At 36.7% G+C, this 16,671-nt stretch overlaps 2 protein-coding genes across 2 annotated transcripts in view; one reads left to right on the plus strand and one right to left on the minus strand.

The window, feature by feature from the left end:
* On the minus strand, window positions 1-11,834 carry LOC100178087 (ileal sodium/bile acid cotransporter; the record flags this gene model as incomplete). Its single annotated transcript, XM_002123899.4, is given in 10 exon segments — window positions 1-886; window positions 1,381-1,538; window positions 1,846-1,944; window positions 2,470-2,558; window positions 2,935-3,053; window positions 3,801-3,936; window positions 4,291-4,415; window positions 4,973-5,087; window positions 5,165-5,274; window positions 11,680-11,834. Coding segments are annotated over 9 exon segments (1,155 nt in total). The 5' UTR covers window positions 5,223-5,274; window positions 11,680-11,834.
* Window positions 11,646-16,671, plus strand: part of LOC100187501 — a 19,362-nt gene continuing 14,336 nt past the window's right edge. The window contains exons 1-5 of the mRNA XM_026837603.1: window positions 11,646-11,867; window positions 12,535-12,681; window positions 13,194-13,314; window positions 13,374-13,792; window positions 14,150-14,358. Coding sequence (XP_026693404.1) covers window positions 11,703-11,867; window positions 12,535-12,681; window positions 13,194-13,314; window positions 13,374-13,792; window positions 14,150-14,358 — 1,061 coding nt within the window. The 5' untranslated portion in view covers window positions 11,646-11,702. The remainder of the gene's footprint in view (window positions 11,868-12,534; window positions 12,682-13,193; window positions 13,315-13,373; window positions 13,793-14,149; window positions 14,359-16,671) is intronic.

Genomic DNA, 16,671 nt, shown 5'->3' on the forward strand with positions numbered 1-16,671 from the left:
AATGGGGATTAAATATAAATAAAAAAGCTGTTGTTTTACTGCAATAGACAGTACAAAAATCAAAATATTCGATTTACATTTTACAAGTAATCACAGTGACAATGTGTACAACGTATTGGCTTCGTATACGAGCAATATCAAACGAAATGAAAAGCCGTGTAACGTCTTTCCATGTGTGCAATTATTATTAAGAAATTATGCACATTTAAAAGAATAGGAACCGTTTCGTCATAAACGAAAGAGGCAATTTTAAATGCCAAAGCAAGCACATACAAAACAGAAAAAGTACATCTTTTTAAATGCGTCCCGTTTTCACACTTCTAAACGAAGATGTAACCAAAGTAGTGTCATAACGTCACGAATAAATAAAAAAATATAACACAAATCTTTCAAAGGGTATAGATTTATCCAAATACAGTGGAGTTTAGTTTAAATTCAGCAGCACGCACCATGTTTAAATGGCATTTCAATCTTTATCGTGTTATAACATACTCGAGGAGATAAAACAGAGGTATTTCATACTCAATGCACTCCTTTCGTCGTCGTTTTCTCATTCCTTCTTCCAACCTCAACGTCTAGAATGTGTTGCACGATCCTCGATCTCCGTACAGAAAGTATCACCTTCCACCGCTATATTGGTATCTTTGTAGTCCCATTTTCAGTTATAGCACCATCTTCAGTAAACGCAAGGTTTGAAACTCCGTTTTCGGTTCTTTCTTGCAGTTCCGTGTCTTCCTCTTCAGTATCTTCATTAGGGAGGACACACTTGTAACCTTTCCATCTAAGGAAACGATAGATCGCAACTATTGGAAACATACTGATAAGCTGAAGTCCTCCGTAGAAAACTGGGAAGACGAGGATTGTTCCGAACTCCGGAAGGGTAAGACTGGATGAATGGGAAGAAGATTGTTGAATTGGTTTATATAATGAGCATCATCAGGTGTAATAGCAACCTACACTATGTATTGGGTTTATAAAAAGACACCCATGTTATAACTTGACAGTGAGCATGAACTATATAGTAGGGTGGGGAAGCTGGGACACCTTTAGCACATAATATCCAGATATCCTGATCGTGTTTTAAACAATTAACAACGGTCTGTGAGGGTCATGAGGACATAGTTTCATATTTCTTTGAATGTCCTTTGTTTACTACTAAATGGGACGAGAAAATAGAGGTAAAAAGTGTCCCATCTTCCCCCCATCCTTCTGTATGAATACACTATATAGGTCTGATGTATAAGAAGACACTCCTGTTATAGTTCGACTGTGAGCATGAGGCGCAAGTATACAAACTGTGTCTGGTGTATAAGAAGACACCCATGTTATAACTGGATCGTGAGTATGAGGAACGGAAGCCTTATGTGGATCTATTATTACCTGAACGAAATAAGAACAATGGAAAGCCCCAGAGCTGTGTTTTGCATGGCGGTTTCTATAGCAACAGTTCTTCTCTGTGCAACATTATAATCCAACCATGGCAACCTGGTTGCTAGGTAACCGACGATGCCACCAATAGAAGGAAATAATAACAGGACCTAAATTAATATGTGAAAAAATGCTTATTTTAAAATTCGTTTTATATAGTATAGGTTTGGCTAAGATGTTCCAAGTTTTCATTTTCTTTTATCGTCCCATTTTCGTAGTAAACAAAGAACATTTACAGAATTATACGAAAAGAGCGGATTTTAACTGTAGAAAATACGATTTGGAAACACAGGATATAATGCGCTAACGGTATTCATTTAACCCCACAGTAACTAACATAGGTTAGGCCTAACACCTAACATTACTAAATGTTCCATCAACAAGTAACCCAAGTGTCATCCACACCAAACCACTTACAACAATCTGTCTCCACGATACAACGTATTTAACCTTCTGTGTTGCAAGTAGTATGATGGCCATTAAGGCGAAACCAACGAATCCACTGGTCGTACAAATCTAAAACGGAATATGGGAACATTGTTTTAGTAATCATTTATCTATTGAAATTTGTAATCATTTATCTATTGAAATTTTTTGCCCAGTTGGTTTGGGTACAAACATTTTGAAAGAGTAAGTATACTTCCGATATTCTAGCAGAAAAACGTTAGTGTACTACGTATCAAACTTTCGGGTTTATAAGTAATCAAATTATAGAATTATAATTTAAGACGCGTATATATATATGCATGGAAGATATATTGGTATATTTGGTGAACAAAGGTGTATGGCCGCAATAACAACGCCCCCGCAAAAAAAAACAGGCGTCATGAAATTCATTAATATAGAAATGTAAAAATCAAAACTACTGGTTTATACGTAATCAAACTACAGTAACTACAGTATCACAGTTATCATATTTGAAACGTAGTAATACGGAAGATATATTATCTTAAGAACAAAGGTGTGTGGCCACGACGGTAAATCGAAGTTCGATTGTCTGACGCCAATGATTACAACTTATGAACTTTAATAGAAACTTACCTTTGTAATAAGTGGAGCACGTTTTGGGAATTTATAGTTGACGGGAATACCAACCAACAACGGTGGGATAATACCAAGGAGGGCGTATCCTGGTAATTACAAAGTGTTGAATGATTCAATAAACGAATATACACCAAAACATAATACAGTATGAACGTAATACAACCGGACGTAATAATTAACTTGAAAATAATTAAACATAAATGGCTCGTTTGTCTGCAAGGTGTAGCGACCACGCTTATTTTATTATTTTAGTTGTAATTTACGAGAACGAGTTATAAAACCGTATCCTCACGACTCCCGTAGATCGTTGTTTAAAACACGATTAGAATATTTGGATATTATGTGCTGAATGTGTCTCATCTTTCCTCACCCTACATGGATGACGTCTTATGTACAGCAATGTACGCTAAGGATTGGGCCAGGGTTGCCCCATTAATGCATAGATAAACACACACTACATACCTAACTGGTCGAATGGAACTTTCAAAGTATCTCCTGTGTTTGCCATTAGAGGAAACAAGAACAACCAAAGCGGTAAAGTCCCCATTGAGAGAATTGTCGACATTGTTGTCATGAGAACGCTAAAAACAGGGGAGAGAATTTCATTTGACCGAGACGACTTGGAATTCCCTTTTTTGTTGAAGCAAAACACAACTAAACATTATAGGTGGTCACGGCTTTAGCTCTAACGATAAATTATACCACCCTCTATTATGGCGGTATATACAGAATGAATGAAGGTTTGAATGAATGTGGATTCTTTTTTAACACAGGTCTCCTGTTTCATAAACCTCGTGCCTGCTTACGAGTTACCAGTGTAATTTTTATAAATGATTTTCCGTAAAACTGATATTTCGCCAATTTTGGGTCAAAATCGCGTTGTCGTAACGCGCTGTAGGAGCGAGAAATTGAATAAGTGGGCCCGATTCGCCCAAACATTTCCATTTAGATCATTAAATTTTACGAAACATTTTAATCTCATGGCCATACGACAAGGCATAGTACTTTTGTAGAATAGCCATCGTTAACACATAATATATATAGTAGGATGGAGAAGATGGGACACCTGTTTATTTTATTTTCTCGTCTTATTTGGTTGCAAACAAAGTACATTATAAAACCGTATCCTCACGACTTCCATAGACCGTTCTTAATTGATTAAAACGAGATCAGGATATATTTGGATGTTATGTGCTAAAAGTTTCCCATCTTCCCCCACCCTACTAAACCATATTTCCTGGTGTTCGGTGTCAAATTCAAAGACACATATCCACTTACAATGGTGGCAGCGTCAATACTTGAACCTGCAACCTCTGGGCTACACTTACCTTAAGTTGAGGTCACCGTCCACCCAATATGCTGCAAGGTTGCTGTAAGTTCCACCAGGACAACTCGCTTGAATGTAAACACCTGCAGCTTCAGGCGGTGTCATTCTGAAGGCTTGGGAAAGACCGAAGCCGAGAACTGGAAATAAAAATTATAGTCGGCGTTATATTTGTCCTGTACATATTTGGACTAAAATGAAAATATTTTAGAGTGGGGTCTTTCAGGATTTAAAGTGACGGTACACCGGGGCATGGATAGTCGTTCTAAGGAAATACAGGAAACTATTTTAGTGATGTATGTTATATATACAGCGACAGGCTGCTTGGTGACCTGTATGCATCGAGTCCAGACATTATAGTAACTAAAAAATTGAGGGAATTTTCGTTAAATGTTTGTCTTGCCCCAAGAATACATACGTAACAATGCTGGTGGCCTTAAACACGTCCTGAGCAATCAAACCACTTTTCTAAAGTTAAACACGTTCATACTTACGAGGCATTCCCAATAACTGCAGCGCGAGTGCGGTGATGAACTGCTTTGGTTTCTTGCAATACGCTAACGCTTTCTTCGGCTCAACCGAACAACCGAACCCGAACATTATTAAGGCGATCAATACCCTGAAATATATAATCAATATTAAAACGCCGGTGTGGGTTGCGAACACCCTACCCTCGTATCAATATACTATATATGTGGCTATATGAGGGAACGCTAGTGGGTTATAACTAAACAGATTTTTGTATTTATCTAACGGGTGTGGGCCTTGGAGTCGGTACCTTCATATTAATGCTTTATGGCGTTAAAAGGTGGAAATAATTGGACGCATAACTAAACACACAGTTTAAAGCTATGGTTTTCACCCAATATTAAAAATGATATCAGTGTTTTCAATAAATTTGATTAGACTATATTTGGCTTTAGGTGGGAATATATGGGACATAAAAATGTTACTGCTGATTGGCTTTTAAAAACGTAAGATGATCTTAATAATAGGGCGGCAGATTCATTCATAAAATGTTAAGAAATCATCGGAAGTATTTTCTTATACAAGTAAGTCCAACTTCAGCCAATAATGTTTAAGTACGATGTTGCTATTCTATACGGTTAAGGTCCTATACAGTGAGGTACAGTCAATGTGACATGACCCAGAATAGCTCCAATACAGTCAACTCACGATGTAGCTATTCTTGTCGCTTCACTCGCGGCAACCAACTCTGAATTGTCGACAACCGGGATCCCTATTGTGACGTTGGAACAGACAATGCCACTTAACGACGCATTCGATGACTCTGTGAAAGTAAATACGAAATAAAAGACGTCGTGTTCCAAGTAAAGCTACATGGATCAAAGCCAAATGTTGTCTCACCTTCTAATACACATGGCGGAGTCGCGATGGTTGTTGGGTTCATGTTGGTTTGAATCATGCACGAGACATACTGATATCGATTTTATTTCTTTCTAACGCAACGAACTGATCTGTATTGCAAAGAAATTGTATTAGTTTATTTCTTTAGAAAACGTTAGAAACGGATTGTTTATTGTGTAATACAACTACATTTCTATACATTTCAAAATATAAATGCATTTCATTGTAAATCCTACACACTTGTGTGTTATGAAACGAACTCTGGGATATCTTATACATATACTTAATTGGCAATAATATATATATATATATATATAAACGTTTCAGCATATAGTGTACAAAATTATACAAAGCGATTTTGAGGGGAATTTTGCGTCATATAAATACATTTAAAAACCAAGATATGGCATTGCTATAATAAGTTAGCAGGATGCTATTACTATATTATTAAAATGTAATGCTAGGCCGTGTAATACTGTGGGGTAAGATAGGATACTGTTAGCATTAAAATCCCTTATTTACTGATTGTATTTTAAACAATCAACAACACTGTGATGGGCATACATTACTTTGCCCTACCAAATTCCGTCAGTACATTAAAATTGCATAAGCACTGGCACTGCACTACTGCAATAACACACCTTCCTGTTGTAATACAAACAATTACTGCTTTAGCTATTTACATATGCTGTTTATCCTTCTTTAAATAATAACTGTACATAAGACTATAAACAACCGCTGGTCATAGTAGGCTTGCTATAACTGCTTACTTACAATTCCTTCCACGTATTACAACATATCATACATTGCACGCCAAACCAACACAAATGACTCAACGGGCCTTATTAAGCGAACAAATGAGCCTACGCTTCACGTAATAAAACGTACATTGTACAATCCTCTGCCTTTATAACAACGGAAGCATAGCCAGAGGCGTAAAAAGTCTATAGATTATGTATGTCACTACAGTATGAACTCATAAAGCACTTGACCAAAAGTCAAATCCAGTCATAAGCACCTAAGTAGCTTGGACAATATAATATCGTAAGCACAATAGATCCCGGACGTCCATACAGTCCGTACCAATGAAACGTTCCGCACCAGTGCGTTTATGTTCTGCCCTTTTGAATCAGAAAGCGGTCAGAACTTATAATAGCGACGTTTCCTATAATACGCAATGTATGTTTTTACTTTTAATTGAACACTCATAGAGAATACTAGTATAGTAGGGAAGGGGGAGATGGGACGCCTTTTCATTCGATTTTCTCGCCCTATTTGGTAGTTAACAAAGAACATTTAAAGAATTATAAAATCGTATCTTCACGATGCCCATAGACCGTCGTTAATTGTTTAAAACGATCGGAATATCTTGATAATATGTGCTAAAGATCCCATCTTCCCCTAACCTACTATATCAATGTTGCTGCATTCCACTTTGTTTTCTTTTAATCTAACTAACTAATAATAAAAACAGCTGAACGTATATAATTATCACACTGTTACCACAAGATATAATACATTACTTGATTGAGCCGGAAAACAGACGAAACCTTGGTAAAATATAAAAGTTTTCATTTTGAGTTTTGTGTATACGCTTAATTTTGGGTCACAACCAAAAGCGAATAGCAACCACATATTTTGGGGGAAATGCATCTATTTTACAATCGAATAACAGCCACATATTAATTTGTCATTGGTGTTATTTAAAAAGGCAGGAAACTGACATAAATAACTGCTGCCTCTGCTAAATATTAAGTTTTACTATTTATGATACGGTATTTACTCTCACAAAGTAAGCTGAAGTATGACTCTACTGTGCTTTGCACAACATTCGTTATGGTACTTTTTATCAAAATTAAAAACCAGAAAATTCTTACACATCCTTTTCGAACCGCATTTTTTAACAACTGCGCAGATAACGAATACGAACATTCGCGTGTCTGGTGTGCCGCACCCAGACCGGAAAGTTATTTTAAATTTTCTGTTTAACACGCTTGCGGTGTGGTTATAATTGGGTCTATTACTGGGGTAATGCGTCAGTGGTCAATCAAGTAGAAAAAAAACTAAATACCACTCTCACACACATGCTGTATTTAAACACTGTATGTGGAAGTTCAAATACCTACAAGTTAAACAACACATCATTGCTACAGCAGGCCTATACATATTATATATAGTAGGGTGGGGGAAGATGGGACACCTTTAGCACACAATATCCAAATATTCTAATCGTGTTTCAAATAACTAACAACGGCCTATGAGAGTCGCAAGGAAGTGGTTTTATAATTCTATGATTATTTTTGTTTACTACTAAATGCGAAGAGACAATGAAATAGATACGTGTTTCATCTTCCCCAACCTACTCTACCTTATCAACTGTGTCAATAAATGTTTTAAATCTTGCTCAGAGGCGCCACCATTAAACTTGTGATTATAAAAGCCGGAATTTAAATAAGTAATGTTTACTTTTTTTCTAAATATACGTTAAGCGTTGATATACGTACAAACGTACATAAAGAACGTGGTTCTCACGCATGCGTTGAATGATTGAAAGTAAGAGTTAAAAAGGGTAAGATGGTTCAGGTGTTTAGTCTTTGTAATCGTTCAATTTGGTAGTAAACAAAGAACATTTTCACAATTAAACAAACGTATCTTGTCGACTCTTTGTTATTCGTTAAAACCATGATTGGGAAATATGAGATATTACATGCTAACTATAGCTATCTTACTGCAGAGTAATATACATAGAATTAAAAACACATCACCCAAATTTATAATTTCTTACTATAAAGTGTAAAGCGTAATGCTTGGCGAGCGAACCGTAATTGCCGCAAAAGGGTCAAGCAGTTTCCCAATAAGTGCTTTTGTAATCGAACGGCAGACGTTCGTGTTTTAAACGTCCTTAGTGAGTGTGTCCTCTTGAATGGGGTTGTCTATGTAGACAGAGATGTCGTGTGGTTATAAGAGCTTTTACAAGACGTTGTGGTTTTATATAAAGTTGCTGGTGTTTTAGTAAAAGGCCTTTAGTGCACAATTGTAGACATTTTAGTGGTTTAGAATACGAAGGTTATTTTGGGATATTGTATTACTTAGCATTGAATGTATAGTTTAGTAAGTGAAACATCAGAAACAGTTGGTATATAGCCTACTGTTACCACTGTGTTTTGTTCTTTAAATTAAGGCACACGCGTCATACGGGTTAAATTATATTATCGTGATATCATTGCTACGTCATAACAGGAAGAACGCTGTTATTTTAATTAATCAATACCAACTGTAGAAAAGGCTTTTTTAAATAAATTTAGTTCTATTTCAAAATTGTTACATATGTAAAGGCTAACGGGATATAATTTAGCTACAGTTATAGCATAATACGTCATAAAAACGTCACGAAAACCATTCATGCGTTAATATACGAGCGTTACGGGTCGTCCAATTACGCAGTCACGTCGTGGATTATCTCGCTACAATTGCTACAATGTGGGCATGAGATTGACATGCGTGCGTAAGACGATTGTACTTCGACATTCCCACCCAGGAGGAAATAATATGAACGAACATAAAACCCTGTATGGATCCTGCATGCGTTCATGTACTTTAAATGCGATAAATGTAACGCTTGATAAAGATGGACGCTAATGGATGCATCTGTTTATACTGCCTGTAGTAGCACGCATCTCATCGATCCAAATGTGGTTTCATTTATCCTTACTGGATTGTGCCGCTACTGCTGTATTAAGATCAATAGAATGAGAGTTGTGATCGACCAGTACAGCAGGGGTGGTTGGTCGCATTCAAAGAGGGCGGGAAGGAGAAGCTTTTGTTATACGTGAAGGGGAAAGCACAATTAAGCTCTTTTAAGGCGAAAGGTTACTATACATGAAACGTTAAGTTAACAGTTGCTTTTTGAGGAAGAGTTAGATTCGAGCACATGGTATTACGGGGCAAGATAATAACCTTAGCAGACAATATTTTATATTATGTGCTGAAGTTAATTATATTTTACCAATTATTAATGTTTAATGCTGTGGGAAAATTTCATTATTATTTTTTACTATTTATGAGTAAATTGACGCTTAGAAAATAAGTCGCTTATAAAAAAATAGATAAACTCTGCAAATCATGCAACAGTTATTCAATGAACGTTTAGTTCCCATGCTCCACGCCCAAGAATGCAGTTTGAAATCTCTAAGGGTTTAACAGTTGGGACCAGTATCATACCACACCAAGTTACTTCGTTTTAGCAAAACCGACCAATTAGAAATGCCCTTTTCTTCCGCCATACATTATTCATATACTCACGCCGCTTCGCTCGCTAATATAAAACATACAGTGGTGCCAGTTAAGTTTTAACGCTTCGTTCATTCAATGTATTACAGTGAGACGCGTTCATGATTTGGAAACACGAGGCAGGTGGTTTATGCAGCTTGGGTGGTAAGCATTTAAGGCTTGCATTAAAAATCCGCAGCAACGCGTGAGGTAGTAGCTCTCAGCTCGTGAGCGGTAAAGTAAATCAACATTTGCATTACAATGTCAGTCATTGGAGCCGGCCTTGTGTAAAGATCAAACGGCTTATAAAATACAACGCAGCATATTTTATCTTAGAGGTTGGCGCCCCACTTTGCAAGTAAGACGTAACGTTGCGTACAAGCCAGTTTACGGTGGTATACCTAACTAAGCGATTCCTTAGCTGCTTTTGAGGAAAACAACTTAAGTTGGAACAAGTGTAACACCACGTATCTGAAAGATTTAAGGTCAGAAACTGCTAGCATTCTTATCAGAGACACCAGACACAAGAACCTGGTTTCGGTTGTCCTAATTTTGTCGCTTGCAGATCAGGGTCACTACAGTGATTACTCGTTTGATTTAGAGAGCGCATTCGGATTGATTTGTAATCACTTCTCAAGGGAGCGATCAATCTATGCAAAATCACTAAGCAAAAGTAGGTTACATCAGAATTACGATAAGTTTTAATATGATCGGTTTATATATACATGCTAACCGTTTGTAGAACTTAGTGAATATAGTTGAGACTTTTACCGTAACTTTACGTATTTTGGTATATACGGAATAACATTCTGTTTATGGAGCTATAAAAAAAGAAACAAAAAGTTAATGTATATTTTCAGTTTTCACTTTATATTTTATCGAGTAGATGGCGCGTTTTCGGGTGAGTTTAGATTCTAGTTAATGCGCAGGAATTATTCCCATTGCTTGATTTTAAAATCTTAATAAGGAAACACGTGGGAGGTGGAGACTAATTAACCCACCCACCCGCAGTGAGTTATAATGACGTTGCTTGTTAGTGGGAATGTTCTTGGCGTATATTTGAGCCTCGTTGAATGTATTGAACAATACATGGTACGCTAAATACATTTTCGAGTAGGCTACGATCATTATAACAATATCTTAAGTGTATAAATTAAAAGGAAAAAAATACGAGTTTTGACGTTATAAATTTTAATAACACACAACAAGACAAGAAAAAAAAAAGAAAAAAAATCTTTCTTAAAAAAATAATTGCCTACAAAGTAAAATACTTGGTAACTCGTAAGCTGACAGGTGCATTAACACCCGTGCTATAACGACTGTCGTTTCCGGCCACGCGAGGGTAAAGTAAGTTACATTTATTTATTCTTTTATGTGTTACTGCAACGCATAATTGCACGGCCGTAAACGCCCCTTCGCGATGCATTCAATTCATAACGCACTTAATTTTTCGTTTTGGATAAGTGCTACGAATCTGCCGAAGCAGTCTGCTTCCATTTCTTTAACGTCGATAAAGTAAACGTTAAATGAATTGCGACAAAGCTCCAGGGATCTCCCGCTACCGTGAGAAGTGAATATCAAGGTTAATACTGACTGAAAGCAAGTGTAATGCATACGCCGCAACTAAACGTGTAATTCAATCAGCATTGAAACGAGATTAATACAGACTATATTTGAAATTCTTTATAGAACGATAAACTGAATAGCTTTTCGACGCGGTTCAAACATAAAATCTATTCAGGCCTTTAATTGTCTGTTTGAATTTAAGAAACATATTATAATACGATTACGCCAGCCAGCTAATATGCATTCTATCGCTATAGAGCTATACTAACCATAAGCATTCATATAATCAGTCATGAAGTAGTTGCAAACAAGTACACTACATGTGTCCGCGAACGTGTATGTCTATACGTGTATTATGATACTCATGAGGCAAGGATTTCCATTTTTAGCAGCAATATTGATTTTGGTCGGATTATGCGGAACATTATTATTTTACACAACTTATATAGTAGGGTGTGGGTAAACCGAACACCTTTAGCACATAATATTCTGATCGTGTTTTAAACAATAAGCAACGGTCTATGGGAGTCGTGAGGATACGATATTAATACTTCTTTGAATGTTCTTTGTTTACTACCAAGCAGGACGAGGAAATAGTATGAAAACGTGACCCATCTTCTATACTACATTAATATTTATTAAACACATTACAGGTGGTACAATAACTAAAGTAACATTACCTGTGGCTTGAATTTGTACAGCGATGGTGGATTTACCGTCTCAAGTTGGAGATATGTGGCTCTGGTTCTCCAAAGACAACATCCTAACTTTAGCCGTCAGTTCAACTGCATTGCTGGCTTCTATAGTCCAGTTTCTATACACGCAAGCCAAGAACAGGAAGGACTCGTGTGTTATACTACGAAGAGAGGTGAGTACTTGGGAAGCTGTAAGCGCGTTTATTGCAGCACGCCTTCAATTTAAGTTTCTTTGATTGCTCCATGCGTGGTTTTATACACGCGAACGCTAACTTACCTCAAGAGTAAATTATAGCAGTTGGAATGTTGGAGGTTTAGATTCTCCATGATGAACGTCTAACGCACATAAAAATGTCATTTTACTTTTTACCAATTCTCTTGTATTCTTTTATTAATTGTTTAAACATTGCACTATGTGTAAAATACCAACACTGATAAAGGTAAATACACTTTTCAGTTACCAATTAAACATATCGGTAACTATAAATCAGTTTTGCGATAAACTGCATTCCAGTATTTATACCGTCGCATGATCTGTGTATGTTACAGACTGCAAGGTATAGTAGGGTGGAAAAAATAGGACACCTTTTCATTCTATTTTCTTGTCCCATTTGGTATTAAACAAAGAACGTTTAAAGGATTATAAAAACCGTATCCTCACGGCCCCCATAGGCCGTTGTTAATTGTTTAAAACACGGTCAGGATGTTTGGATAATATGTGCTAAATGTGTTCCTCTCCACCCTAGAATATAAATGTTGTTTTTTTTCACTAAGTTATTGCATCTACGCATATTCTAATCCACAATAAGCAAGGTTATATTATTTTTTTATTTCCCATAGGAAAAAGAACTGAACGGTTCGATACGAATGATCCACGTCTTTATGTTTCTCATCCTCATAATATCCGTCATAACAACTGCTGCAGCTCAACTTGCTTGTTACATTATTGAGGAATCGTTTCTTCCATTGATCGGTTTGGTCTTACAGGTTATGAATATTTTTTGTAATTTACTTATCCTCGTATGGCGGGGCAACGACAGTCGTTACAACATGGGTGTTGAGTTTCATACACCTGGAGCCAGCTCACGGGTTACCATGTGTATAATTTTGTGGATAGTTTACTGCATATTAATTACAACTCTAACTGAAGCTTCTGATTAAAAGTTATTAATGTGGTCGTGATTAATTATTTGTCCAGGCGATTGATATCGTATAAAACAGGTTTAGGAATTCTGTTTTAACAGCACTCATCTTACATCACAGTACCATATATAGTAGGGTGGGGGAAGATGGGACACCTTTAGCACATAATACCCAAGTATCCTGATTGTGTTTAAAACAACTGACGGTGGTCTATATGGAGTCGTGAGGATATAGTTTTATAGTTTTTTGAATGTTCTTCGTTTACTACTAAATGGGACGAGAAAATAGAGCTAAAAGTGTCCCATCTTCCCCCACTCTACTGTATATAAACTAATGTTTTACTTCTATCCAAACAGTGCATTGCAATGATCGAGACACAGTGCGTACTAGCGGAAAGTTTTCTAAATCTAAACACCCGCAAGAAGGCGTGCACGAGCAAGACATTTATCCGCGGAAAGACGATTTTGTTCACTATTGGTAAATATTACAATAATTTGTAACGCTAAACTTCAAAGTTTAACCAAATCAATTTATAGGCATACCCGCAGTGATAACGATGCCGTTAAACTTTGCATTGAACTTCTACCTTCACACCCAAGTCCCTGCAACTCATATTCCAAATCTACTGACAAATAACTTGACCGATGCTTCATCCAGTTTCACACTTTCGTTCATCAGTGGTAACTTCGATAACGAAGGTTTAAACCCAGAAGGAATTGTGGGAGAAGATAACGTAGCGAATACTGAAGTAATAAAACACACGGTGCACGATGATAACAGCGATATATTCCCATCTATATTTGCACAAAAGGAACAATCCTTCTGTTGGATGACGTGGCCATCTACATCATTAACTGTGACGTTTGCAGTCGCCGCATGGGGGTGCACGAGCACAATGATAATAGCTGTGATTGAATTGCTGGTTTTAAGAGCAGCGGAACGTAAAGGGCAATTGGTACGAACTTGTTACAGTTTTCTGAGTCAACCATTCTTTTTTTATATGGGTGAGGTCCTTGTCTAGGACCTGTAATTTTAAGCAAATACCTATGCCGATAAGAAAATTTAAAACTCGTTCTCACTAGTTTCGAACTTAGCACCCGTTCCCAATAATATTACTTTTCCCCTTTAATAAAAAAGGACGCATTAACGATGCAAAGGTCGAACCACGGTCGTTTCAACAGAAGATAATTTCAATTTTGTTCGTCTTGACCATTTGCCATAGATTTAGTTTTCAAAAAATGATCTTGTTCGAAATCCTCGCCATAAGTTTAAAGCGTCCTTACGTTTTACCTAAATACACTTATTCCATTAGGTGTCGCTGGAGGAATGGTTTGCTTTGATCTCACGCCCTATTTTCTCTGTCCTCATATGTTTGAAGTGGTTGGCAATAACCTCCCAATGGTACAGCCACTCGTGCGTATACAGTGTATACGTTTCCTGGCTTTTAACCCCTGCTCTACTTCATACAATAACCGGCCCGAAAAGATCCCGGATTTACGGACATATCATTGGGAAGCCTCGGTAAGTTTGAACACCGATACTTTTGTTTTAAAATATTTTCGGTTTTACATATACTGTAGCGTGTCGGGTAATGCCGGTCATAATACTAAGACCTCTTTGTGCGGATTTGTGTACGGAAACTGGTAAGGTCTATGAACAAACGTTTGTGGTGCATTTTGCTCCTGAGTGAATACTTAAACTGCTGAAGCGGATTTAAATGCAAGTAACTCAACACGCGTGCATATTACTTTTTGGCCAAAAGTTGCAAAAAACATTCCTGTCTTGAATGACACACAACATTTCTGTTCCGTTTGGTGTTTTCCTTAATAACTTTTAAGTATTCACTGCGTTAATCTGCAGACTATCGATAATACCAGATTTATAAGTAATCGCTTTAAAACGAAAACAACAGCAAACAAAGGTTTATAGTAAGACTTCTATATGACAGTAATTAAAGCTCACCATAAAAATCCGTTTTATACTTCACACTGCTGTTACGACGCTTGTAACAAACGCAAGCATATCCAACTATTTTACATTTGTTTAAACTTGATTAATACAAGCGTTGGTATATTGTACAACCTTCAAATCTCATACTAAAATATTAAAACAGATTACCCGATAAGTTGTATACGTGTACAACACTTTAAAACATATAATTACCGAGTATATGGCTAAGTAGTGTGCAAAAGTGTATTTATATATAACATCCTAATATAATACATTAGAACTTCGACCAGCGATCTTGAATTGAGACCCATAATATATATTTTACAAACGTTTTTATGGAGCAATAGCTTGTATTTGGATGTGTCAAAAAGTTATAGTACTTTCTTTGCATAATATATCAAGCCTAAAAACCACTTACAAAGTCAGTGACCCTTGTTTGCATATGTTGCTGCTTTATGTTCATAACATTGCAGCTGTAACTTTTTAAAAGGTTTCCCTGCCTCGGTAAATATGAGTAATATCTTTCTGTTATCGCTTTATCATTTCTTTGAGCGAAGACAAAACAAGAAGTTACTTTGCGGTTGAACACAATGTTCCTATTGTTTCTTTGTGTGCTGTAGCAGATATTGAAAAGCTCAACATTTCTTCTGTATCTCATACGTAGGTTATGTATGCGACTGTATTGGACAACAGTAGATAGATATATATATATACATCTAGAAGAGTTTAAATTAATAATGTTTAATTCTAAGAGTTAATAAAATCGAAATAATAATGTTTGATGTATATTTTAGTGCAAGTTTGTGTGTATGGGCTGGGAAATAGTTTAGAGTTAGCCTGTGTTCAAAATGCAGACGAGTAGCTGCTCTTTAATAACGTATATTTAAAAGTTATTTACTATATGCATACTTTTAAGACGGATAAACATTCTTCAACCGTTTTTATAGAGTGGAGAATTAGTTATAAAAATATGCGCTTTATAACGTTTTTAGTTTGGTTGAAAAACAAAATGTACCGATGACAAACATACCTAAAATCTGAGTGACGCGTCTAAATTGATTTGAACACATTAAGCAGTGATTATACACGCAGCTTAAACTAGCGCCCGCCTCAAATGAGCAATGTTCAAAACAAAGGATAAAAATGCGGTATTTTAATTTGACATATGGTCAGTAGGATTTGCATGGTCGATGCTAAGTGCTGTCAGTCCACCAGGACCACACAGAAATATGGCTGTCGTCGCATGGAGACAATATACTGCGTTTCCTTATAAAATCTAAGCAATCCTTTTGGCAAATATTCGCACTAGTGATGCGGTGATGTTTAATTATTCAAAGCGGTCATGGCGGCTTAGATTCTATTTGTTCTATCACGGGTGCTGGGGACATGAAATGCGAACAAATATACGTTACGCTCGCCACCGTAAACAGGATTTCAAAGCAACAATGCTTTAATCTAATTATCCCTGCTCGTAGGAATAGATTTTAATAACACGCAAAACAAAAGGCGAATTTTTAACAAAAGCAGGCCGCTGTTTCGTCTGCGGATAAATTCCGAAATGGAAACCAAGGATCCTGCCCGTTGGTCACGTGTCTGTGTTGTCAGGTGGCTTGTATGAGGTCAGCGGATGACGTATAATCTATTGTTTTGTGACAATGGAGATACCTTACACAGTTGCAAAATTAGGAAGTGCTTGTTGTTAAATCGTATCCGCAACTTTTTGGGCCTACGGCAATGCGGGAAGTAGCCGCACTACAGCAAGTCAGTTTGGTTAAACAGTTGGTATTTCAAAGTTCTGACAAATTGGTGGTCAGGAGAGCTTTCCGGTCGCTTATTGGGCAAGCGAAATTAACATTTCTTTAAATACGGAGCCGTAATATTACC

The sequence above is a fragment of the Ciona intestinalis genome, chromosome 1 (genome assembly GCF_000224145.3).
Source record: "Ciona intestinalis chromosome 1, KH, whole genome shotgun sequence".
Lineage (NCBI taxonomy): Eukaryota > Metazoa > Chordata > Ascidiacea > Phlebobranchia > Cionidae > Ciona > Ciona intestinalis.